This window comes from Equus przewalskii, unplaced genomic scaffold (genome assembly GCF_037783145.1).
Source record: "Equus przewalskii isolate Varuska unplaced genomic scaffold, EquPr2 ChrUn-6, whole genome shotgun sequence".
Classification (NCBI taxonomy): Eukaryota; Metazoa; Chordata; class Mammalia; order Perissodactyla; family Equidae; genus Equus; species Equus przewalskii.
The window spans coordinates 2,946,447-2,972,144 of record NW_027228754.1 but is presented as its reverse complement, the minus strand read 5'-3'; the positions used below and the strand labels follow the sequence as shown (position 1 = coordinate 2,972,144).

General features: G+C 37.9%; 1 protein-coding gene across 3 annotated transcripts in view; it reads right to left on the bottom strand.

Moving 5' to 3' along the window:
- Window positions 1-25,698, bottom strand: part of SPTA1 (spectrin alpha, erythrocytic 1) — a 64,805-nt gene that overhangs the window by 26,879 nt on the left and 12,228 nt on the right. For all 3 annotated transcript variants that reach the window (XM_008532148.2, XM_070608225.1, XM_070608226.1), the window contains exons 11-27: window positions 24,839-24,976; window positions 24,114-24,224; window positions 22,724-22,801; window positions 22,425-22,580; window positions 20,851-21,055; window positions 19,269-19,450; window positions 16,549-16,792; window positions 15,124-15,246; window positions 11,142-11,359; window positions 10,224-10,316; window positions 8,331-8,468; window positions 6,964-7,115; window positions 6,145-6,331; window positions 4,871-4,972; window positions 3,779-3,870; window positions 2,766-2,910; window positions 1,762-1,943 (exon numbers count right to left, since the gene is read on the bottom strand). In XM_008532148.2, the coding sequence (XP_008530370.2) occupies window positions 1,762-1,943; window positions 2,766-2,910; window positions 3,779-3,870; window positions 4,871-4,972; window positions 6,145-6,331; window positions 6,964-7,115; window positions 8,331-8,468; window positions 10,224-10,316; window positions 11,142-11,359; window positions 15,124-15,246; window positions 16,549-16,792; window positions 19,269-19,450; window positions 20,851-21,055; window positions 22,425-22,580; window positions 22,724-22,801; window positions 24,114-24,224; window positions 24,839-24,976 (2,546 nt within the window). The remainder of the gene's footprint in view (window positions 1-1,761; window positions 1,944-2,765; window positions 2,911-3,778; window positions 3,871-4,870; window positions 4,973-6,144; window positions 6,332-6,963; window positions 7,116-8,330; window positions 8,469-10,223; window positions 10,317-11,141; window positions 11,360-15,123; window positions 15,247-16,548; window positions 16,793-19,268; window positions 19,451-20,850; window positions 21,056-22,424; window positions 22,581-22,723; window positions 22,802-24,113; window positions 24,225-24,838; window positions 24,977-25,698) is intronic.

Below are 25,698 nucleotides of genomic sequence, written 5' to 3'. Positions count from 1 at the left end.
TCACATATATTATCTCTTTCAATTCTTGTAACTATCTTGTATAGAATTCTGAGAATTATTTTTCTTCCATTTTGGAGATGAGGGAGTCAGCTGACAGAAGGTAAGTGATTCGTCTGTGTGATATAACTACAAGACATCCGAACTAGAACCAAGACACTAGAATTCTGGACCAGTACATATTCCATTACTCTTAATTATTCCTGTTCCTTTAAAGTGGATTCTTGGATTTAAAGATCATCTTATTATGGAATCTAAAGGAAGACAAGTCCTTCCTCTTCCTTTTATTCCCAATAGAATCCAGCACATGCTTCTGCCCACCACACACACACACACACTCACACATGCACACACATGCACACACACAGACACTCTATGTTGTTACCTAAATCAGGGCCTATTTCCTACTCTTTTAGACATCAAGATGTTAGACAAGGAGGGCTAAGGTCCATCCTCACTAGAGGGTAAATGTCAAATAACCATGCATTGAGTTAAAATTATATATGATGGTCAAATTAAGCATCTCATAAAGAGTGCCCTACTCTTGATGCTAAATAGGAATCATGAACTCTAGGGCAGAAAAGTCTCCTCTTTTGTAAACTGTTTTATTCACTTATTCAAACAACTAAGTTTTGTTGGTGCTTACCAGCTAGCAAACATTGTGTAAAAGACATATTTATGTCTTCTAGGAGCTCACGCTTTAGATTAAAAGAAAGAAAAAAGCAAACAAAATTTAGACACTAATACCTACTAAAAAAAACCCTGAAAAGCAAAAGTGTCATAAAGAGGTAAAATAAGATATTAGAGTTGCTCTGTGAGTGGGATTATTACTTTTCCAAGATTGAAAAGTGTGACTTTATAAAGGAAAAGAGGTGGCCTTTAATTTGGAATCTGAAGTCCAGATAGACTCTGTATATACAGGGATATATGCACATTTATATGCTTTTGGGGAATGAGTATGGACGTTGTTTATTTATACTGTGTGAAAAACTATAGCTTTCCAGAGATGGTGTATTGGGAAAGGGGTTGCCAAGTGCAACCAAAATCATTTGCCAAAATTTGACTCGGTTTTTTCTTCAAAAGTATTGCATTGTGAGCTACTACTTTCTGAACCCTCAATCCTAAATTCTCCTCCTAGCAGACTGATACTATGGGACAGAATGTGGGAATTGTTCCACAGATAAAGTATGTATTTGCTAGACTGTGAAAAGGTCTAGACTCTTTAGTAAGACATTGAAAATTCTCTAGGATTTCATCTCAACATTTCTAAATTTCTCTCCTGCTACTTCTCCTTACCCCTCTGACACACAAACCCTGTGCTCCAGCTGCTCTCACTTCACAGACATGCTGCACCTTTCTTCTCCTTGTGTCTTTGTGTAGATCCATATATTTGTTAGGATGCATGTTTGGGTTGTATTATGTTCTACCATGGTTATCTGTATCCTTCTCTCTCTCTCTAATAAAATGAAAACCCCTGTATCCTACAACTCCTGACAGAACACATCATATAGTATGCACTCTGTAGAAGCTTACTTAATTGGCCTAGATGGGATTACATTTCTTCAAACCTCAGTATTTTATGGCTTAAAGTACTGAACCTGGGAGTTTTGTGCCTAACCAGAGGTGAGATCTGGACAGAAAGGTGCCCACCAAATCCAGCAGTGAAGAGTACCCATACAGGGACTGCTCCTGGAAGCTCTACTCAGAGGCTAGACATGAAAATTGCCCACCCCACCTGGTGGAGCTCTTCCTTTTGAGCTTTACCTGGCCTTGCTGAGGAACAGGTAGAATTTTTGGGCCTCATTTAGATTCTCCTTACGATCCTTTGTACACCCCAGCAGGTTGTCCCAGGCCTCATTCAGCTCCATTCGCTTCTTATTCAGGTCATCAATGGCATCTGGGTGGGCCTCACAGAGCCACTCTGCTGTTGCCCCCAATACAGTCACCTGGGAAGATGCAAGAGCTCTGATAATCAGCCTAGAGTCATGCCTAAATTCTAGCAAAAGAATCAGCCTGAGCCTTAGTGGTGCTCACTCTTCAAATAGACATCAGTGAGGTACAAGAACCTCTTATTACTTTATGAAATAACACCAACCCTTTGGTACACATGATAACTTGATGAAGCAGTCAAAATGGCATTACCATACTTTTTTAAGATTAGAAGGCTGTTAGGCAGGGTGGTTAAGTGACTGCTAGTTAGTAGCAATACAAATTATGGACCCAAAGGTCCTGAATTTAATGCAAACATCTTTCCAATATAGACATTTTCTGTGCTTCTTTTTGCTCTGCATGATAATGCCAAGATGCACGATGCCTCTGGTTCATCTGGAGCACTGGAGAGTGTATCTGGAATGCTTTGGAGTTCATTTTTGGTTGGAGTAGGATTAAGCTCATCTAATTACTTGTGAAAGAAACTCTGCATCATGCTCAGGCATAGTTCTGGTCATCCTGAGTATGGCAATTTCCTGTTTATCTTAGGCTGCTGGCCTCCAACTATCTTTTGTACATTCTGGTCACTTGGAACCCACTGAAGAGGTACTTGGACAACAGAAAGTTCATTTCCAATATGTTTTTCCTCCACGTTAATGTTCCTGGGGGATGTCCTTTTAGTGGCCTTGCCTTAGGGACAGTGTACAAGAACAAGTATGGAATAAGGTAAAGAGAAATGTAAGAAGAAAGGATAGGGGAACAAAACCGAGGACGAGGGTGTTGATAGGAATAAACATGAAGAGGAAAGTGCTGGAAAAGCTTGGAAGCACATGTCTCACCTTTTCCCCCAGGGGTGCGAGATCTCTCTCAAAGCCCTCATGCTGTCGCAGAAGAGCCTGAACACTGAACAGGTCTGAGCCAGGATCAGCGGCACTGAGGGTCTTGCACTTCTTTTCAATCTGCTCCTTCGTTTCATCTGCGTCTCTGGTACACAAGAACAGAGTTTAGGAGTAATAATGTGTACCAGAGGCAGAATAACTGGGCTCATAAGGAATTCATCACTACCAACAGCATCACCATCTTTTTTAACGTGTTAGAACTTGGGTTTATTGACTCTTCACAACGACTACTTGAGGCATGGTTACTATTACTGTTCCCATTTTACATATGAGAAAACTGAAGCTTAAAGAGGCTATTTGCGCAGGGTTATACCACTGCTAAGTGGTGGATCCTAAGTTTGAACCAGGCAGCCAGATTGCAGAGCCACATGCTTAACTATTATGTTTCAAGGCTTTCCATCTTAAGCCATTTGAAACAACCAGACTCATCTACATTTCAATTTTCCCTTTTCTGAATATTCCAAAATATATTTATACACAGTGAAAGTGTTTGGTTTCCATTTTGTTTGTTGGTATGTTTGTTTACTTATTTAGTTACATGTATGTTTCTTAGCGTAGACACAAATTTGGAAATCAGACATAAAAAATTGTTGAATCAACAGTTAGAGTCAATGTGATGTCTGTTGTCCTTTACTGTCTACTTCTGGTACAGGAATACAATTACTTAAACCTCTTGTTTCTACTTCAAGTTTCATCCACTACCATGAAAAAGTATATAGACTGCTAATTACATACCAGGGCCCAAACCTAGGCACTAGAAAATTGAAGTTGATTGTCTGGGAGTATCCTATGTGCGAAGTGAGGGATGTACTCCTGAAACACCTGATCTCCTACTATCCCTGTCTCAGGAAGAAGGGTTATACTAATGGCTATGACTGTTCTATAGTAATCACACTTAAGGATTTTTGAGTGGGTTCTAGAGCAGCACTGCTTTTTAGGGTTAAAATTCTCACCTGTGAAACATCTGGACAGCATGGGCACTGCCCAGCATCTGGCGCTGTTCATCTGCAAGCCGCTGCAAGGAGTCCCAGCGGGTATTCAACTCCTAAAAGAGGCAAACATATCACATTTTAGCTAGGGAGCTAACACAGATAGTTCTGTGGTGTGTGAAGGCTAGATGGGGTTTAAATTATGATAGTTTTCATGTTCTTTCTTTCATAAATTACATAAGCTTATTTCTTTCTTGGAAAGCTTGAGCTAGGGCCTCATTTATGCCAGTGCAGTTAAGAAAGGGATTACTTTCCTTCCCAAACTAATGTTCCAGGATGGAGCCATCAACCCTGGAGTAGCGATTGATGTTTGCTGCCACAAAGACTACATCACAACCCCTGAAAATAAGTGGAAAGTGTTGCCTTGGTAGTTAGAAGGTATTCTCAAGGAGAAATATAATAGCTTTCTGCACCCTGAATTGACTAAACCAAGAAGCCTCTTAGAGCCCTACTTTCTGCAGAGAATAAATAAATTGTTCCTATGCACATTCCTTCTCCCTCTTACCCCGTGTCCACTACCACAAAAAGAGGGAGAAAACTCATCTTTACTGGTTTATGACAATCCAGAGAGCTGGACTAGACATTGCATAAATATTCACTAGATCTTTTATGGAACCATAAGTCCAAATCTGAATCAGGTCTAGAATGCCCCTCCTCCATCTCTGCTGATCTATATTCTTCTCCTTCTTTCATCAGATTTTATCAGAGCCGATCTGTTTCAGTAATGTTTCTTGATTAACCCCTTCTTACTATCACAGCTCCTTTATCTGCATTTTCTTTGTATCATGTATGTAAGCAATGAATTTGTTGTGTCTGTGGTGGTCGGGGGGAGGTGGAGCATGTATTGAAATTTAAGGATTTCTGATCAGCTCAAATGTTTACATGGCTGGACTATTTGGACTATTGTCTTTGATCTTTCTTGTAGTCAGCTCCATGTTCCCATTCCCTTCTCCATGTTCTACCTGATTTATGGAATATGAAGTTGAGTATAAGTTAGAGGAAGACTCCCAAAGCTCAACCTAGTACTGAGGAGAAAAGGAAGGAGAACTTAGTTACCTTCCGTATTTGAGTTCCTTCTGGTGTTAGAAGGCCTTCAAATAGAAGATCATCAGCTATGTTGTTGATATCCTTCAGCCGGGGCTCATTGGTCTTCAAATCCTGGACGGAAAAATTTGTCCAAAGCAATGTAAATCCCCTTCTCAAGAATCTTTTATACTTATCTGCTTATCTCACCTTCAATTTGGCTAAATATTAAAACATATTGCTAACTTCACTTGCCATCCACAACAAACCACCTTACTCCATTCTACCACAAGTAAGAGAACCTTTAAACTCCCTGACAACTGGTGGCTATCAAAAACCTGGCAAGAAAACTTTTATTTACCTGGAGTATGGAGTACCTACAGTTTCCTTGATTTCTTAAAAATATCACTACAGATTAAATTACATCACCAGAGGTGTCTATACTTGCAGCATATAATATTCTTTCCTACCAATATAAACTCCTTCACCTTCTACAGAATACCACTGACTGAGTTGCAATCTCTTTATATTAAAGTATTTGTAAGAAACAGCTCAAGGGGGCTCATCACCATGTCTATGGTGATGATATTTTTAATTACGTTATACAATGAACTTTCAATGAGTTTTCTCATGGAAGTCTCATTCCTAGTTTTCTTTTATAATTTTACTCTTATTTTTCTCATTCTTATATTTTCCAAAACTACACACACACAGACACACACATATATAAACTCTATTTCTATCTCTATATTTATCACCTATCTATCTATTGCTTTGAATTCCATTTGGAAGGTATCATAAAAAAAGAAAAGAAAAAGGAGTTTATACTGATGCTAGTTAAGATAATAGAATGAATCTGAGAGAATATAGGAGAATGGAAGGGTTTTAGGTAGGCAGAAACTTAGGAATTGTCCAGCTGTAAAGTCAGGTTGTTATTCCCATCTTCTCACCCCAACTTCTGCCCCATAAATAGACCTTACACAGAGTCCCAAAACACCCCATCTCAACCTGGGCATCAGCATGAACACAGTACAGTATAGGACAAGTTTTTAGGAGACCAGCACTCCCAGTAGTATTTGGGAGTGGCAGGGACTGTGGCTGCAAAGTTAGGGTCATTAGTTTCCTCAGCACCCTCTTTGCATCTACAATACCCAGAGGAAGATGTGAAATATGGAACCGTCAGTGGCTTTGGGGAGGATATTTAGTAAATATGAAATTAAGGAGTTGCTTAAGAGGAGTTATAAGATAAAAGAGAAAAATGATAATCCTTAAAAAGCTGTCTAGAGGAGAAGGTTCCTCTTTCTCACCGTTTGGAACTCATCAAACTTTTTCTGCAGCTCCCAAACATCATCTAGGTCTACCCCAGTGTTTTCTGCCTTTTTCTCTCGGATCCAGTCCAGCATGTCTCCTGCCTCATAGGCCAGCAAAAACTCATTGTATCGTTGCAATAGACGACGTCTGCGTTCTTCTGCCCGATCAAGGAGGGAGCGATACCTGAGTGGAGAAATGAAAAGAATGGGAAAGATGGAAAAAAAAGTGAAGAAAACACAGAAGAGTAGAAGTAGGGTGAGAGAGGGAGAGAATGAAAGGGACAAAAAGGAGGTAAAGGAAAAATCAATTGAAGAATGGTAAAGGAGAGGAGGAAATAAAGATAGAATGAAAATAGCATTGCAAACAGAGACATACACACAGCGTTCCACCTAAAAATAATAAAAATATTAATGTTCCAGTAGTGAGACTGGCAACATCCCTTCCCCATTATATGTAAGTGAAAGTTCCACAGGGCTGTGGACAACTGGATATGAAACAGCCTGGTATAGTAAACAAAATTTATATGAAGGTCAAAAGACCTTTCAATAACCTTGAAAGAATGCCAGGTGGGGAGTCAGAAGATGTGGCTTAATTAAGTGTCTGACCTCAGGCAATTGATTTAATGGTTCTGGGCTTCCCTTTCCTCATATCAAAACTGAAGTATCTGAAGGACACTAAGTTTACTTTTAGCTCTTAAAATCTGCAAACTTGCAGGACATCTCTAGTCTAACAGATGCAGAGTCATGAGAAGTGTCTTTGGCCAGTAGGAAATGTTTGGCCAAAGACTGTCCAGTTCTCCAGCCTCCAGAACTTACTGTTTCTCAATCTGTTCCTGGCGCTGGGTGATGCTGCCTGGTTCTTCTCGCTGCCGCTGAGGGAGCATAGGAAACTCATCATGGGCCAGCTTCCTGACATAGACAGCTGGCACAAAGCCCTGGTGATCATCAGCTTCCACCTTCCACCAGTCCTGAAGGGAGAGCAGATCCCCACTCCTTCCTTAGTTCTTGGAAAAGCTACAAATAGGAGAGGCTTCAACTCTCATAACTAAGTCTTTAGGCATGGACATGGGCTAATGGCCAAGAGAAGCAAACCTTTGCTTATGGGTGGCAAATAATTTTCATACATTACAAATAAGGTAAATAAGGAGTTTCAGGAATTGCAGAGATGAGCCTTTGAAATCGAGGAATCTGACATTTGATGTTAGCCTCTTAATTTTGATGAGGTTTTCAAAAACTAGTGACAGTTCTTTTAATGATGGGGCACTCTGTCTACTAGGAATTTACAAAAAACCCACAGAGCCAGAATTGAACTGGGCTTCTTGTGGGTGGAGCAGCTGTATATGACAGTATTGTGCAAGAACTTCTCCTCCTCATCTCTCTGAAAATTGTGTGTTGCCCTGAATTTCACTTATGCAAATGCTTTATGTTTAAGTATCCCCCTGATCCCCGCAGAGTATTTTTGGAGTGTTGCTATACTAACCACTCTAGAGTTAAACTCCTCAGAGAATAATGTACTGAAATGGAGAAGCCTGTGGGCACTGGTACACAGCTTATTTGATAATAAAACATCTTGCTTCTCTAAAAAATTCACTTGCCTTCAAAGTAACGATATCTGAAACTCTCCTCTTTTCTTCCCAATCATTTTTGGAGATAAATTAATATTAGAATATAAAAATTACTTGAGCAATTATGAAAAATATAGTTAAAATCCTAGCCAATATTTTATCAATATTCTCACAGACATAAGGTCTAAAGAAAATCAAGCTGACAAAAGACTTGTCCTTGATCAAGCTTCCCTTGACCTCAGCCATTGTTGTTCCATCACTAGGAACACAGGTACAGAAGAGGAACATGCAAAGAGACAAAGAGAAAGGGACAGATAATTCTTGTAAATATATTACAGAATTGCCCCTCATAGCTTATATGTCTTTAGACTAGTTACTTAAGCTCCTTGAGTCTTCATCTGGTTAACTGTAAAACTGGTATTATTATCCCAAAAGATATGTGCGTACAGGATCATACATAATATCTGGAGGAAAGAAAGTAATCAGTAAATTATGGTTATTTAAGAGAGATAACAAGAGAAAAATGTTGGCTGGCCAAAATATACATATCTGGGAGGGTTGGGAGAGATGACTGTGGAAGAACTACATGGTGGGAAGAAGGTTAGAAAGGAAAGTCACCTTGTTGATGGAACTGAGCAGAGTTAAGACATCACCTTTCTTCATGGTGACTTCTCGGTTGCTGCGGGCCTGGAAGTCATATAAAGCCATAACCCTCACTTCTCGAGCAGCTCCTTCCACTGGTGCAGCCTGTTGTTGCTGAATAAAAACAAGAAGCAGAACATGTCAGTCACCCATTGGAAATATATTCCTGTACAGCCTAACAGTGGTAGGCAGTCCCTGGGCCTAACAGGAGAGAGTTGCCTCTGGTTGGAAGCTCTTACATAGCTGCCAGTACAGAGAGATCACAATATGTTGTTTTCAGCGATACTGCTCAATCCAACACTTCTCAGGGGACAAACGAGCTGGGAAGTTTGAACAGAGAGTAAGCAAGTAAGCATGTAGTTTGTTGGAAATATATTAAGTACTCTAAGACACCAGTTCTTAAAGCTGGTAATAAAGGATTATACACATCAACATTTCAAAAAATTGTTTGAGAAAGTGAAAGACCCACTATCTCTCAACACCATCTCCATTCCCTGGGCTTCTATTGAAAATCCTTCCAACCCCAGGCCTTTACACTATTATTTCAAGGAACTGTGGGATTTCTTTTTTAGAGATGAGTGATCTACAACATAGGAAACACCACAGAATTTTAAAAATTGAGAACATAAACTGAGATCAAATATCTTGTATTTCTCTTTAGCAAGCAACCTGCTCTCCACGGTGTAGTCGTCTCTGATTTTTACTTCCTGCAAACATCTTATCTCCGAAAGAATGAACACAATATACAGCCCTTTCATAAGTAATGACCCACACCTTCTTCAGACTGGAGTTGAAGATTGAAGGTTTACCTCCCCTTGCAGATCTCTTTGATTTTATATCCTTCAAGTACTGTGTTTCCTCATAATGTACAATTCATAAGTCCACCCATTCTTGTTTAGATACCCTCTGTGCACGGCTTGATGAAGGCACAGAGTAGAAATTCTGTAAAAATATATATGACTTGACATGTGGGTCCATGTCTTTTGTCTACCCCCAGTGTATGAATTCAGAGCCTCTCATTAGAAAGAATTCCTTGAATGTAAGAAGTGTTTTTCTTTTTTCTTCCACTACACACAGGAGACACTTGTATCATTTAATTGATCCCAGCTTCGTCACTCTTCGGGACATTCCTTTTCACCTTGCGCCCTAGCCATTCTCATATTCTCAACTATTTGTATTTCCAGTTTCCAAAAACTGCTTGACTATTTTATGCTTCAGTGCTTTTGCTCTCACAGCTCATTGACTACAAAGGCCCTTCTCATCTTTGTCTGCATAGCAAACCACCTTTTTTTTTAAGTAACTCAGATAAACTGGTTTGTCTCAGCTATGAAAATGTTCCTATCTTCGAGCATTCTTATTCCAAGAGAACGGAACACTCCTTTGTTTGAGACCATTTTTCCTGTTCATGTAGCTATTATGTGCACTTATTTGTTAAAATTTCTGATCACCTAATATACCGTAATTTCCCTGCAAGTCAGGATTATTTTTATTCATACTTGCATGTGTCAGACTTTTAATAAGTGTTGGTATAAAAAAAACTAAAGAAGGAAGGAAAGAAATCAGGAAAAACATAAGAAGGAGAGATGTGAATAAAGGAAGGAAGAAAGAAAGAGGAATAGAAAGATAAAAGGAAGGAAAAAGGAAAGCAAAAAATACATTAACGAACACTTGATAGCACTTATTGAGAACTTGTCTACTAAATTCTGTACATGCTACAAAGATGCTACAATTCCTGCCTATAAGGATCATAAAACTTACCATTTTCTTTGCAATTGCTTCCTGGGTTATAGGAAATAAAAATCAGTAACAAAGAGAATTCCTTTTCTTCTGTGGTGAGGAATGTGATTCTTGTCAACCCTAAGTCCTTACCTGGAAGGCTTCTGCCTGATCCCGTAGAGCTTTCATACTGTTTCCAAATGCTTTGAGATCCACTAGAAAGGCCTCATGCTTCTTTAGAAGAGCCTGGATTTGTTGATGGGAAGATCATCAGAAGCAAATACGGGAAGAACACTAAACATTCCTGGGAAGTGCTTCAACTACTATTTCGGGTTATACCAATTGTCCTAATTCCTGGTAAGAGACACTTTCCATCTGTATGTAAAGTTCTTTCTTTTTTTTTTAACTCTAAATTTGCAAGTATCAAATAGGAGTCAAATGAACAAAAATTTCAATATTTTGCTTTAATCAAAACAAGGTCAAAATTGCACAAGCATTTTATCAACACACCCCAGCTCAAAGAGGAGACTGCTGATAATGTTACTTTGTAGGATTAAACATTAACATTATATTAGATGCCCATTTCAATTATTTCTAGTGCCAAAGATTTGTGAAATACTATACTAGCTTACCACTGGACAATGAACAGAACAAAGGAATGGATATAAAGGGTAATTCTGACCTTTGACGTTCTTCTTGCCCTAACATGTCTGCCTGATTTTATTTCAATAAAGTAATTAAGGTGCTTATATCCTAAAGCCATGGTTAGTTTGTGAAATCCCAAGGTTAGTTTGGGCAGTTTAGGATGGGACCAAGACAGGCACGGATCTCTAGTCATGCTTTTTCAGGTTTAGATAATCTCTAAGGAATCTATGGATTTCTGTGGGATTAGGAAAATGTAGTGTATCTTTTGGGACCTCCATCAACTCTGAGGTTATCCCTGCAGAGGAAGGCCAAAGGCTATCACACTGGAAACTCCAAATAATGTAACAGAAACTGTAGCTGTCCTACAATCTAATTTGGTATCATTCGGTGAGTATTAGACAAGGTTTATTCCCATGCCCACCTTACCTCAGCTGCTTCTTCATCAGCTCCATAGTTAGTGTTGTCTACAATAGGTTCCTTCTCTCTAATCCATGCTTCTGCTTCATGCAGGTCAGCCAGGTACTGCTGGAACTGGACAATGGCCTCAAGATCATTCTGCCGTCTAGCAGCTCGAGCCTGGAGAGACTCCATATTCTCATTCAAACTCTTAACCTTTGAGGCCACATCTTCTGCAGCAAAGTGTCCTATGGAGTGGTTGGAAAATAAGTGAGTGTTACCTTCATTAATGTCCACTACACTTCAATCCTTTTGATTGAAGAGAGAAAGGAAGCATGAGAATGATGCTGCACGTAGTCAATATGACATTATTTTTACCTAAATTCCTGGGAATTGGAATGTTGTAAGCAAGATTAAGCACTAATAGGCACTAATGGAGGATAGGTGTGTACATGTGGTGGTGAATGGGGTGTTACAGCCTACAATATACAGACTTGAAAATGGAATACCTATGTGTAGGCACTAGTCAGAGATCCAAGAATATGTATTCTCTAGACTAAACAGAAATTCAGCAGATTTCCATTTCTGCCCCCAAGGGACTTATTACTACAGGAATTGTTATCCCCTCTAAACAGCTACAAAACAGAACAGACTATAGATGCAATGATTTTCAGACAATAGGCAGAGGACCATAACTGCCGAGAGAAGGGTAAAAATGAGATAGGCCCTATGATTGTCGCAGTTCATGCCTGAGGCAGGTCCTAGGCTGCAGTTCTGGAAAGACTAACCCAAGCAGAACTAGCAGCCACACTGGGTTGAGGAGGCAGAGAGCAGAGTTGGAAGAAGACAAGATAGTTGGAGCTTGTGGAACAGTCCTGAAGAGAAGGTACTGCACAGAAATGGAGCTTTGAAGATAATGCAGAAAGGCCCCCCTAGGGTATTTGACTGATTACTCCTTAGCACACATGTGTAAGAAAACTTCTCAAGGGTGAAGAAAGGATGACAGTAGGAAAGCAGTAGGCCAAAAAATTCCTAAGGGTCACATAGGGCTGTGAATAATTAAAATTAGCACCCACCAAGGTGGAAAGATGTTATAATGCAGGAGGTAGAGTCTTCAGAAGGGTTACACCTTAGTAGTGGACTAATCTCTAGATTAGTTCCAGAATAAAGGCTCCCCTAGAAGTACCATAAGAAAGCACATCCAAGAAGCTCAATGATTGCCCAAGCTGAAGAAACAAAGAAAACCACACCAAGTCATATGGTAATCAAAGTGCTGAAAACCAGTGATAAAAAGCTTGAAAGAGTCAGAGGAAAAAATATATACATTACATATGGAGGAGCAAAGATAGTTATGATAGTAGACTTCTCATCAGAAACGCTGCAAGTCAGAAGACAATGCAGTAGCATCTTTAAAGTACTGAAAGAAAGACACTGTCAACCAAGAATTTCAGATCGAGTGAAAATTTGTTCCAAAAATCAAGGCAAAGTGAAGTCTTAGACCAATAAAAGCCTAGAAAATTTATGGCTAGCAGACCTGCACTACAAGAAATATTAGAGGAAATATTTAGAAGGAAAGTTATAAAGGTAAAGATACGAATGGAGACAAAAGAATGAAGAACACAAATATGTGAGTAAATATTAAAGGATTTTTTCCTCATTTCTTAATCTCTTTCAAAGCTAATTTATTATTAAAGCCAAATTAATAACAATGCATGGTGGGCTTTAAAAGATATGTAAAATTAAAATGTGTGACATGAATGTACAAAGGATGAAAGGGGAGAAATAGAAACATGTTTAAGGCTCTTATTCTACACATGAAATGGTGAGATACTATATGAAGCTAGACTGTGGTAAGTTAAAGATCTATAGTTTAAAACCTAGAGCAGTGACTTAAATTTTTGCTCCTGGAATACCTTTATAATTTTTTCTAATTGCAGTAACATTGGATTATAACATTATATATCTTTCGGATGTACATCATAATATATTTCAAATTCTGTGTAGATTACATCATGTTCACCACCCAAAAACTAATTATAGTGCATCCCCACACATGTGAGCCTAATCACCCCTTTTGCCTCACCACCCCCCCCCCCCCCACCGCCCCATGGAAACCACCAATCCATTCTCCGTTGCTATGGCCCTTTATAATTTTAAAAATTATTGAGGACCCCTAAAAGTTTTTGATTATATAGTGATATCTATTAATGGTTACCATATCAGAAATCAAAACAAAATTTTAAAACAAAATACACAAGTATATATTCCATTAACCATTGAAGCAATGGCATTATCACACATCATGTAGACTCCAGTAAAGTTCACTGTACACTTATGAATGAATGTGGGAAAGGCAAATAACATCTTAGCATCATTATGAAAACCACAAAACCACAAATAGAGAATCAGTATCCTACAATAAACATACCCACACACCCCACACAACTATAGCTAATAAACAACTATGGAGATAAAATGGAATCATAACAAATGCATAATTAATGCAAAGAAAGTAGAGACTGACAAAGAAAAAATAGCCGTGATGCTAGATTTAAACTTAAGCATATTGATAATTGCTTTTTTTAAAAAATGGAGGTAACATTGGTTTATAACATTATATAAATTTCAGGTGTACATCATTATATTTCAATTTCTGTGTGGACTACATCACGTTAATCATCCAAAGACTAATTATCGTTCGTCACCATACATGTGTGCCCTTTTACTCCTTTCACCTTCCACCTTCCCCCTTCCCTTCTGGTAACCACCAATCTAATCTCTATATCTATATGTTTGTTTTAATTTTCCACATACAAGTTAAATCATAAGGTATTTGGCTTTCTCTGTCTGACTTATTCCACTTAGCATAATACCTTCAAGGTCCACCCATGTTACTGCAAATGGCATTAAATGTAAATGCTGTAAACACTCATTAAAAGGGAGAGATTATCAAATTGCATAAAAGAAAAGCAAAGCCTAAGGATATGCTATCTATAAGAAATCTGCTTTAAATACAAAAAAAACAGAGTATAAACAAAAGGATAGAGACAGCTGGAGTGGCTAAATTAAAGTTGCACTAAGTAGCCTTTAGGGTATCACCAGGGATAAAGAGGACTAGGTTATAATATTAAAGATTTAAATTCATCAAGAGGACATAACAAGTTTAAGTGTCTGTGCCAGCAATAACAGCTTCGAAATACATGAAACAAACTGATAGAACTGAAAGGAGAAATAAATAAAATCCACAGTTACATTTGGAGATTTCAAGGGGGGAAAAAAAAGACAGTCACTATAGTACTTAGGAACCCCAAATAAACATTTTTAGTTTTGAAATATTCTTGAAATCTGAATTGTTGCTCAGCAATCTGAATTTTAAACTATACTTTTTATAGCTGGACACTGGTTGGCAGCAATTTATTCCTGAATTAATAGAGGAAAAATCCCAATGCAATCTGCATTGCTTATACCATATCTGGCATATGATGTTAGATTCTGAAAACCATATTTAAGCAGTAAGGATTTTTGAAGATGGGAGACCAGAAGGAGGAGAGACATTAAGACTATACAAAGTAAGAAATTTAAGAAAATGTTGCTATTTACCATAAAGACAATAAGACATTGGAAACCTAAGACATGTCTTCACAGATCCGGAAGTTCCTATGTGGGAAAGGGACCTGACTTGTTTTACGGGACTTTGTAATTCAAATTCTGAATTCTATAACTTCTGTAGAAAACGTATTGATTATTAAAATAAAAATATTTTACTTAAATAATTTTGGCTTTACAGAATACTAGAAATGACTGGCTTATGAGGTAAGGAGGTTCCTACTACTAGAATATACAAAGAACATCGTATAATCTTCTGTCAGAAATGCCCAAGGGGAATTTCTGTACTGGATGGAAAGGTGGGGTCAGATATCTTTAAATTCCCTTGAAGCCCTAAAATTGAACAAACTTCTTCCATAAGTTTGGCATAGTGATGATTGGGAAACCCAATCTGAATCTTACATACCTTCCTCTACCATTTTGTTTCCTCTCTCCATTATCAACTGAATGCGTGGCTCATGGCTGGCAATGTCAGCCTGGATGACTTGGTGTCTGTTCAGAAGATTCTTGGAGGCAATCAAATCCTTGCCTACAGAGAAAAAAAATTTCAAGTTCTGGTATCGTTTTAGTGTTTGGAATAAGAAGAGACTATTCCCCTTCTTTATATCTCTTGGATCTTTGAGTTCTTCCCTTTGAGGTTCTAATGATTGAGTGGGCCACCTGAAATTTATACCATTTGTCTGAATTAATTCTGTTCAGCTTTGTTCTTCCTCTTGCCTCTTTGTACTAAGAAAATTTAATTCATTATTCTATAAAAGATAATGAATAAATCACTATTCTTTTTGGAAAATAGGTAGAAAGGTAAGTAACTTTTCAGCTCAAATTTCCAATATTGTGTAACCAATTTTCTTTCAGCATATTGTGGTGTAAAAAGCAGTATCTTCCACTTACTAGCTTCTATAGGTGTCAGAAAATTATTAAATTCTCTAAACTAGGTTTTTTCACCATGAAAATGGTACAATGTTATCTGTTCTGAAGATTTTTTTTTTTGGTTATGATTACAAATAACTTTAAAAAAGTGCCTCACTCATTGCTTAACATTAACAATCACATAACAAAAACTACGGATTGTTAATTTCCTTCCCCATCGAAGATCCCCAGTTCCAGCTGTCTACTTCATCCTCCCTGTCTTCTATCCATGCTTTACCTCTCTTCTTTCCAAAATTTCCCTCCCTGGCTTCACACTATATGCCTCTCCAGAAATTCTTCATGCCAGTCCACCCTTCAAAGAGATCCTTTCCTTTCTAGGAAGTTTTTCCAGACTAGCATCTCCATTGTTATCATTGTTCAGCCCCTTATAGATGTTCCCAACATATGCATATTGTTTGAATTATATTTATGTGCACTTTTTTTGTATTTCATTGCAAGTGTCCTGGCGCTGACAATGGTGAACTGATAGCTTCCAAATGAAGGAAAATTTGCACTTTATCCACTGCTTCAACACTTTTATCCTTGTAATAGCTCATATAGCTATAAAAGAGTCATTGACAATATAGACAAAAACACTTGGTACCTCAAACACTAACCATGGCTGCTCAGCCAACGACCTTGGCAATAAAAAAGTTAGAAGAAGTAGCAAAAAGCTGAGCATTCTAGCTCTTCCCAGAGGTGTTAAATTCATGGTGCTGTTCATGTCTGGTTTTAGGAGGTAAACTTTTCAGTATGAATTTTTAAAAAATCTTTTTATGGAAGACTGGCAAAGTTTTCATGAGTTGAGGGGAAAGAGCTGAGAGCAAACTTTTCCCCTCTCACTGCTGTATCTCAGACCTCTCAAACAATCTGCAGACCGTCGACTTCTCCTTACAGCTCAGCCTGCTCAGGCTGTACTAACCAAGGTAGGTGGAAGCTGCTGAGGGTTCAGTCTCTTGGATCCAGGCCTCCTCGTCCTCTGTGTCTCTGTAGATCTGATGCAGGAGGAGAAGGTCAATGAGTTTCTTCTTCCGGGTGGCCAGTGGCTCTTTCAGGCCTTCAAACTGGGACACCAGGGACTCCCGCATTTCCTGTATGTCCACAGCATCGGGATGGCCTATTTCTTCAAAATATGTTGCCAGGTCTTTAAGGGTGTTCACTTGATCCTGAGGGAGAAATAAAATGGGTGTCAGGAAATCCCATCATTTAGTAGAAAGAGATGGGGGTTTGGTGGGGTGGGTCATGGGGAGAATCTGCTCGCATATGTAATATGTTAGGACTTCTAATCAAACAGAGTGAAATAGAGTGGGAGGAGTTGCTACATTGAGGACTACTTCATCAAACAAAGAGCTATTTAAAGGAAAGTAGTTCTTAAACCATATTTCAAAAAGGACAAAATATTTATAGAGCCAAAGAAATTATAAAAACCAGACTATAGAGCCTTAATTGTTTGGTAGTATCGATAAATTGTGGCCCCAAGGAAAACAGTGTGAGGCTTTTTCTTAGTTCCCCATCCACCTACTTTCTCTCTCTTTAAAATGAGCCTTAATTGTAAACAACCTGGATACTTCTGAGGCTTACGTTTGTGGCATAGCAGGAACAATGCTTATGAGATGAAATGTAATGTTACAAAAACAAATGTCAGAATCTCAGAAAGAGAAATGCGAAGGCCCTGCCTGGCCCACCACCTAGTAGTGTGAATTTGAGTAAATCATAGCCCCCATTCAGGCTGTATCTAAGAAAGGAGGAATACAGAAACAGGATTTTGAAGGATCTTCCTGGAAATAAAATTTTAGCCACATTCCTATATGCTAAAATAGATACAAGATGTATTTCATCTTTATTAGTGAGGTCAACTATAACTGGTCTGGTAGAAGCACAGTAGAGATAAGATTTTTGTTTGTTTGTTTGGTTTGTTTTTTGGGGTATGAGGTGGTGGTACATAAGAAAAGTTCTTCAAGAGATAGATGAATAGAAGGCATTGGTTTTATTTATTCTATTTTGCTATCCAGTGTTCAACCTATAAAGGGTTTGATTTATCTCCTCTCGATTTGGAACAAACCATTGGCCATCAATGGCTTCTGAAAACATATACTCACTTCTCCATACAGAATTAAGGCTTCATAAAGAATTAAAATTAAAATCTCTCACTAAGGAACTGTTCTCATCTCTTAGGAGAAACACATTAACTTTGGAAAACATCATAGTGTAACAGAGTGAATTAAAACATCATAATTATCATTATCATTATGGATCCACTTTACTACTTGAAAATCTCTACTGTAGAGCAAGATGCCCTAGACTGAGGAGATAGAAGACGTGACTTCTATTCTTGGTTGCTAGTCAATTGCCATTTGATCTTGGGAAAGCTCTTTCACTTTTTTTGATCTTAGTTTCCTCATCTACATAATGAGGACTTTGGGCTAGAGGGTATTGAAGATCTTTTCCACTGTAATATTCCACATTGAAAATTTCCTCTTCAAGCATTATATCTCAGCCTCTATCCCAAATAGGAGAATGAATTCTTGGTGATTTGCTGCCCTAACTCTCCCAGAGTAACATACTTCTATTACATGTTTAAACAGGCTGTTCCTCTTCTTTGTATATTTTTGTTTACTTTTCACCATATCTCATCTTTTCCCTCCTTTGAAAATCATTGCAAACTCTCCTCCTCCACTTAGATTTAAAAGCTATCTTTATATGGTTTTCCAACCTCCAGCCTTTTACTTTATTTCAAACCCCATCAAGCCATTCTTAGAGCTATATGAGTGACTGTGTTTGTTTTGCTTTTTCTGTTTTCTGTAGATTATTCTTTCTTCCCTATTTCACTCTGAGTGACCAAAGAACAGACATCATAAAACTGTATTTTAACAAGATAGATCAGTGGGAACTTCTAGGAAACAGCAGAATCATCTTTACATACAAGGTAGAATTCCTGGGATGAGAAATTGAGTGAAGTGAAAATAGATTTCCACTGAGTTCTCCAGATACTCACATACAGTGTCTATACTCTAGAAACCTATTGGATACAGTATTAATAAATAATAGTCTGATGGGATGTCAGGGGATAACCATAAAACTAAGAGCCTGGACATCTGCATCATAGTCCCAGCTCTGTTGCTAATTTTCTCTGTGACATCAGAGAAACCAGTTTACTTCAATGGGTTTCGATTTTCTTAGCTAAAAAAAAAAAAAAAAAAAAAAAAGGTAAGATTAAAGATATTTTCAAACTTTGAGTTGCAGAATGCCAGAACAAGAAGAGGCAATTTTATCCAAATCCTTATTTCACAGATAAGGATACAGAGTTAAAAAGGTGAAAAGACACATGAAAGATCACATAACTAGTCAGTAACAAGGCTATATATACAACCCAGGTTTCCAGATTGAGAATATGGAGTTACATTTGGAAGATTCAACAAAGTCTTATCAGCTATGGGCTTCTGACAAAAGACATCAGGCACCCAGGAGAATGGTTGGATTAGAAGAGATATTGGGAAGAGACAGTTGACCAAGTAAAATTTTAAAATATTTACTTTTGGTTTCTTCTCTCTTTCTCTTTTAATAATAACTACTTATTACGAGTGTGCTCAGAGCATATACAAGTGTTTTAGCCTACAAGTCGCCAAAGAGCAAGCAACAAACCTGACGAACAGCCACAGCAGACTCCAGAAGCCCATGTTTCCTGAGTAGATTCTGTACATCTGCCAGGCCTTTCCCATAGTCCTCAGAGGTAGCCTGCCACTTAACCTCCATCAGCCAGTGCTTCAGATCTTCTGCATTATTTTCAAATTGCAGCAGCTTGTTGGCTTTCTCCAACTCAGTCCCTGGGAGAAGACACTAGGTGTCAGACAGGTAGCATAACTGCTTCTCATTGCACAATAATATAGCTTCCATCAACTTAAGGAGCAATATAACATTTTGACATTGCAGTGGGAAAATATACAACTGTCTCACGTTTGATTACGCAAAAAATCACCTTAAATTTGTAGAATTTAAATGGTATTTGTTTTTGAAAGTAGTAGTGCTCTCAAAACAAAGATAAACAATAAGTTTATTCCCTGATGAGGTATAGAGCTACTGCATTTTAACCATGTTAGGTATTTTCATATGTCACTTGCTACTCTCTTTGGAGACCTCCCTTTCAAAAGTATTCAAACCCAAACACTGCACTTTCCAAGAGAAGTATCAAACTTTGAGTTGGCTCAATTTGAAATTTTGAAATGTCTTTTTATAAATGCCTTTCTCAGAACCCTGTTACCTCCCTTTTTTGTACCTGTCCTTCATCGCAAACCACACCACACCACACAATTTTCTCTTCCATAAAATGTCCTAATTATCCTCACTGTACTCAGCTAAATTCTTTATTCTATGGCTTTATAGAAATTATTTGCATTATTTATGTAAAGCAATTATTTCTATCTCCTGATAGTGGAGAGTAGCTGCAACTTATTGTTATAGCCAAATTGGAATTTTTTCCTAAACCAAAAATCAGGGTGACATTCAACAAAATCAGTATTATGTACCTCTTCTGTAACCAAGGCAGAGTCTTATCTATAGATGATGTTCATAACAAGGGGAATATTCACAGGGGAACCTCATTATTTGTGTCAACTATGACAATTGATTAATTTTGCACAGGAAGATGGAAGGTTATGTGTAAGTAGAGACTGTTTAAGCAGACAGGTGGGAATTTTTTTTTTAAGAGCTTACAGCAGAGGCTGAACACTTTCAGACAGGTGACAAAAGCAACAAGTCATCAAGCCCTATTTATAAGAATGAAATATCGTAGGAACATCACATGTGGCATTGACAATCTTTTAATGTCTAATTTAATAACCTAAGTCATAAGATCTTGTCTCATCTTTAGAACCAAAATATATAAAATCTAATTTAAGGACACTAGTTTTAGGTGCATAGGCAATACTGAAGTCATGGTTCCTGAATATTTATTCAAGAGAAAGAAGAAAAAGTGGGAGAAGAGTGAAGAAAACAAAAGGAATTTCCCTTAAAAAATTCTACACACATGAAGAAAACATAAAATTATATAAATATATAGTGGGATAAATTTAGATTGGATTTCAAAAATTTCTTGACCAATAGGGGAAGCAAATGAGTAGCATCTCCTCTCATAGAGGTCACCAGGTAAATTCGAGGTGGTAAAAGATGAAAACAGTAGGTTTCAGAATTTAGGAAGTAACTTTTCACCAAAACCTCTGCTTCTAACCTCTCTGTGCTGTAGCCTGCAGCAATTTCTCCCAGAGGCTGGCAACTTCACTCACACGAGCGGCTGCAGTGTCAGAGGCATAGTGATCATCCTCAATCATTTTCTGGACAGTCATTTTTAGGTTATTGAGCAGAATCTCATTAGCTGCCAGTTCTTCTTCAAAGGCTTGTTGCTTTTGTACCTGGCTCTTCAAGTTCTGTATATCCTGAGACAAGACAAAAAATAAAAGGAAACCAGAAAATGGGGCAGAAATTTTGAGAATGGGGGTTACTTCTCACTGTAAATATAACTGTACTAAGAAGAGAAAACAAGCGAGACCTGTCCTGGTCCAAGTACAGAGCTAGAGAATGCTTAGGAAACTCTTGTGACCAATCCCTCCTTCTCTACACGTGGCGAACTTGGCTAATCAATCCCTGCTTTTATTTCTACAGAACCTAGATCTTTACTCAAGATCATTTTGAATATGACACTCCATGCAAATATTAACAATCAATCAGATCTGTCACAAAAGATGAACTTTTTTTCTATCCCTGCGCTAGTACATGAACCATCCATTCATTGGCTCCAAAGAGAGAAGATCTGTTTACGCTGTATACACTGGAACCATAACTCCTCTAAAGAACACTAACACATATTACCAAGTTTCACAGAATGAAAGGTACAGATAAGATGCTCATAGTTCTATAAAGATATAAGACCAAAGAGATCAGAGGTATACATTTAAGACTACATGAGATTTAGAAAAGTGAATATTGTGAATAGATATTGGCCTAGAAACCAAGAGACTAATTCTAGCCCTGACTGTAAATGTGAAAGCTTGTGAGTATATATATGTGTGAAATAATAGTTTATATGATATAACATTCATGAGTAAAAAACATCTGTTTTACACAACCACAGGGTAGAGAAATCTATGGCTCAGAGGTAATTCAGGAATTTCCCAAAGTCATATAACCTAAAACTGAAGAGGGAGAGAATTCAAGCCCAGGGGCACCTTCTCCAGAATTTGTGCTTCTAACGCTGATGTTAAACTGCCTTCTAAATAACTGGATAACTTTGGGCAATTCACTTTCCATTTAAAATCTCTGATTTCCTCATCTATAAAATAAGGAGTTGTTCCCTTCTAGCAACAAAACTGTATGTCTATATTATACCAAACTCTTAGGTTACTTTTAAGTTCACAGTAGATTTCAGTAAACTTGAATGCACATTGGGCTTAGATACAATATTTTCCTACTATAAGGGTGCAGAGGGGAGCAGAAGAGGTGATCCAGGGACAATAAGCAGCTAAATGAGGAGCAGTCCCTTCCTTCCACCATTCTGTTAAGAACCATTAGAAATTGTACCAGAGAAAAGGGGTGAGAGGCAGCAGCATATGTGGAAACAAGAAACTAGATTCTTGGCTTTTAGCTAGATATATAACCTTAAGGGAGTCATTGCCCTTCTCTGAGACTGTCTGTTCATCTGTAAAATGAAGTTCACTAGTTGAACCTTATCATCATTTCAACTTCAAGACTCTAATTCCATGAAACATAAGTCCAATGAATATGTCCAGGGTCTGAAAATCCTCCTACTTTGTATTCTTCATCATCTGCCAACTTTTTCTTCTTGTTGATCCAGTTCTTTAGGTCATCTGAGTCCTGATACATCTGCTGCAGAAGCAAAGACTCCTTCAGCAATCTGCGTCGAACAGCAGCTCTTTCACGTAGGACATCCCGCCGAACCAACAGCTGCAAAAACCATGAACAAACTCACTGTCAGCAAAACCAAATATGGACAAATGAGATTTACCACCCACCTTTATCACCGTCAACCCAACAGTTTCTATGACCCCAGTGCACAGGTAGATGCACATTTGGTACCTTGAACATACCAGGTCACGGATAGAAGCGATGTTCTCTGAATCATAATGCTTATTATCAATCAGTTTGGTTGCAGTCTTGTCTAAGGTCTGAAAAAACAACCAGAGTGATTTTCCCTCAGTGGCCACTGAGTAAGTGGATACAGTTTAGCTAGCTATTTAAAGAGCAAGCATAGCAATATGGGAGAGCTTCCCACATTGCAAAGAGCACAAGTTTCAGGATCAGAAGATCTATGTCCTAGTTCTGATTTCTATTATAAATTGCATTTCAAAACATATATCTCAGGGAAGTTAATTACCCTCTCCATGCCACAATATTTTTAAAATCTAGGTTATGGTAAGTGAATTTTAATGTGACTGAAAGATGAGTATTGGATTGTCTCTTAAATTTACAAGAGGAAGCACTCTCAATATAGCCATGTTCAGTTGCCAGTCTATTTACGTATCTATCCATCATATATTTTATATATATATATATACACATTTATATCTCTAGCTGCACAGGGAGAGGAGTCAGAAATTGTAGAGGTGAATTTTCACTCATCTTCATTTATGAACTCCTAAAATTGCTAGAGCTCAGGATGGATTAGTTGATTGAGAATAGGAAAATGATCTAAAATAAATTATAGCATTTTATAAACAAGACACTGTTTGCTTTTACCAATGAGAGTCATCAGAACAATCCTATGGATTGATAAGGACCGTATTAAGCTTGTATGACTGAGGATTAACAGAGAAGACTGGGAATCTTATTGTTTTTGTTGTTGTTGCTGGTGGTGATAGTATGTGTGTGTGTGAGCTTAAAGCCAGCACCATCCTGGAAGACAGTCAAAGACAGAGTATATTGGACCAAAAAAGTCTTCCTCACCCTTCTCTGAGCCCTGCATATACATTGACCAGTTTCTGGGACATTGTAAATTATAGTTCACAGGAAAACTGTAGTAGAGTTAGATTAGAAACACAAAGATGAAGATATACTTATACAGGAATAGAATAGATATTACTTAGATATTTAGATATTACTAGAGAAAACGAAAAAGACATTACTGGAGAAGAAAACACTAAAACAGTAAATTTCAAACATTTTTAACTTTTAAGTAGTGATTCTATGTCAGATATGGATTCAATAGTTTCTACTTACATTGCATAAAAAAGACAATCACGCACTTCATTAGACAATATAAATGGCTTGAACTATTTAAAAACTTTATAAACACGCTTGGTTGAATAAGAGATGTGGTGATAAAAATGGGTATGATTATTTTTCCTGATATCTTCTCTTTTAAGGATAATTCTCATGTAATGTCTGATAGTTATCAGTGATTCTACCTAAGGATAGGTATTGTATGAGATGATATATACAAACATTAAGTCAATTCCCCAACCAGGGCCCATTTCTTACTGTGATCTTCTCCTCCTGGGCAGTAAAGGCTTCCTCGAAGTCATCATGCTTCTGAAGAAGGGCTTCTACACTACCCAAGGAGTTTCCCAGGTCTTCGTTTTCCAGGAAAGCCTATAGAAGACAGAAACATATATCTCAGCTGTGCATCAATGGTGAGAAACATTCCCTTTGGAATATCTCTGAGACAAGGACTACAAAAAGAGGTGAGGGGGTTGGAGAGCAAGATGGGAATTAACATGAAGTAATGTAGTAAGTAGAGACTAATATCAAATAGCAGGACATTTAGACTTCCTTCCCAGACCTCTCATAAACTTTATCACATTTGTCCACATAGAATTCTCCCAACCAATCTAGATACCAGTCTGAGATCTCAAAGCTGCCTTGAGAAGACCAATCACCTGCTCCAGGAAATCTCTGGTTAATTCTGCCTGACTCATCACAAATTTCTCTCTCTGACTCCTTTTGCAAAATACTTTTCTTTGTGTTCAGTTGAGGTTAAAGCCACTCTGCTATGTATTTGGGTAGGTTTTCTATACATTTGTCCATGAGGGAATTCTGGAACCTTACAGAGAGGGTCAACCTTTTCTTCTCCTTGTGGATCACTCTCCAGTTCCCGGGAACTGCTTCAGACCACAGAAGTGCTTCTGAGGGTGCTGATAGTAGTCATAGTGGTAACGAGGAATGGGAGAAATGATTTTGGAGGCTTGCTGAGCCCCTCCTGTTACCTCTTGTCTACTCATCCAACTGTCCACTTGCTCACTGTCACGGTAGAAGAGGTGCAAGTCCAAGCACTGCTCATACTGATGCTGACGCTTGTCCCACAGTTCCAACAGCGCGGCCCACTGATTGGCAAGTTCTGTCATCTTTAGAAGAAAGAGATAATGTATTGAGAAGATATTTAATGAATTTATTTTATCCTACATTTACTGGGCATCTAGTAAATGCAAGGTCTTTCGAAGGATACAAAAAGTGAACAGGAAATAGGCTTTTCTCTTAAGGCTCCAACCTTTAAGCAAATAACTGTTGTCTAGGAAAAATGGGATAAATACCATAAAAGAGGTACAACACACTTAATATGTATAAATAAACAAGAAAAGATTAATTCTGATTGGAAGAATCAGGGAGAAGAAGCATAGGATGTATCATACCAAACAGATTTAAAGGGCAGGGAGGGGGGATCAGGATTACAGGAAGACAGAAAGCCATGAGCAAATAATTACTCTAAATAGTTGTTAGATTACACAAAGTGCTACAGAGTAAAGTGCAGTGTCTAAAAAGGGTGGACATTTGGTGAAGTTCAAGTTCTAGAGTAGTTAAAATATCAGACTGATAAATTTGCATTCTTCTCTGAAAGCAAATAAGAACCATCAAGAAAAAAGTGTCATTCTCACTTGTAAAAGCTTTTGTTTCTGCCCGAGCATCTGCCCAAGGAATTCCATCTTATTAACACATATGCTGTATTAACTCTATCAAAAAGAGCACAAATTCTCAGAATCCCAAGACAACAGATAAATTTTTAAGGACTTAGGGTCCTGCTATTCCTTTGGCAGAAAATTGTTAGTAACAGAAATCCATAATATAATGT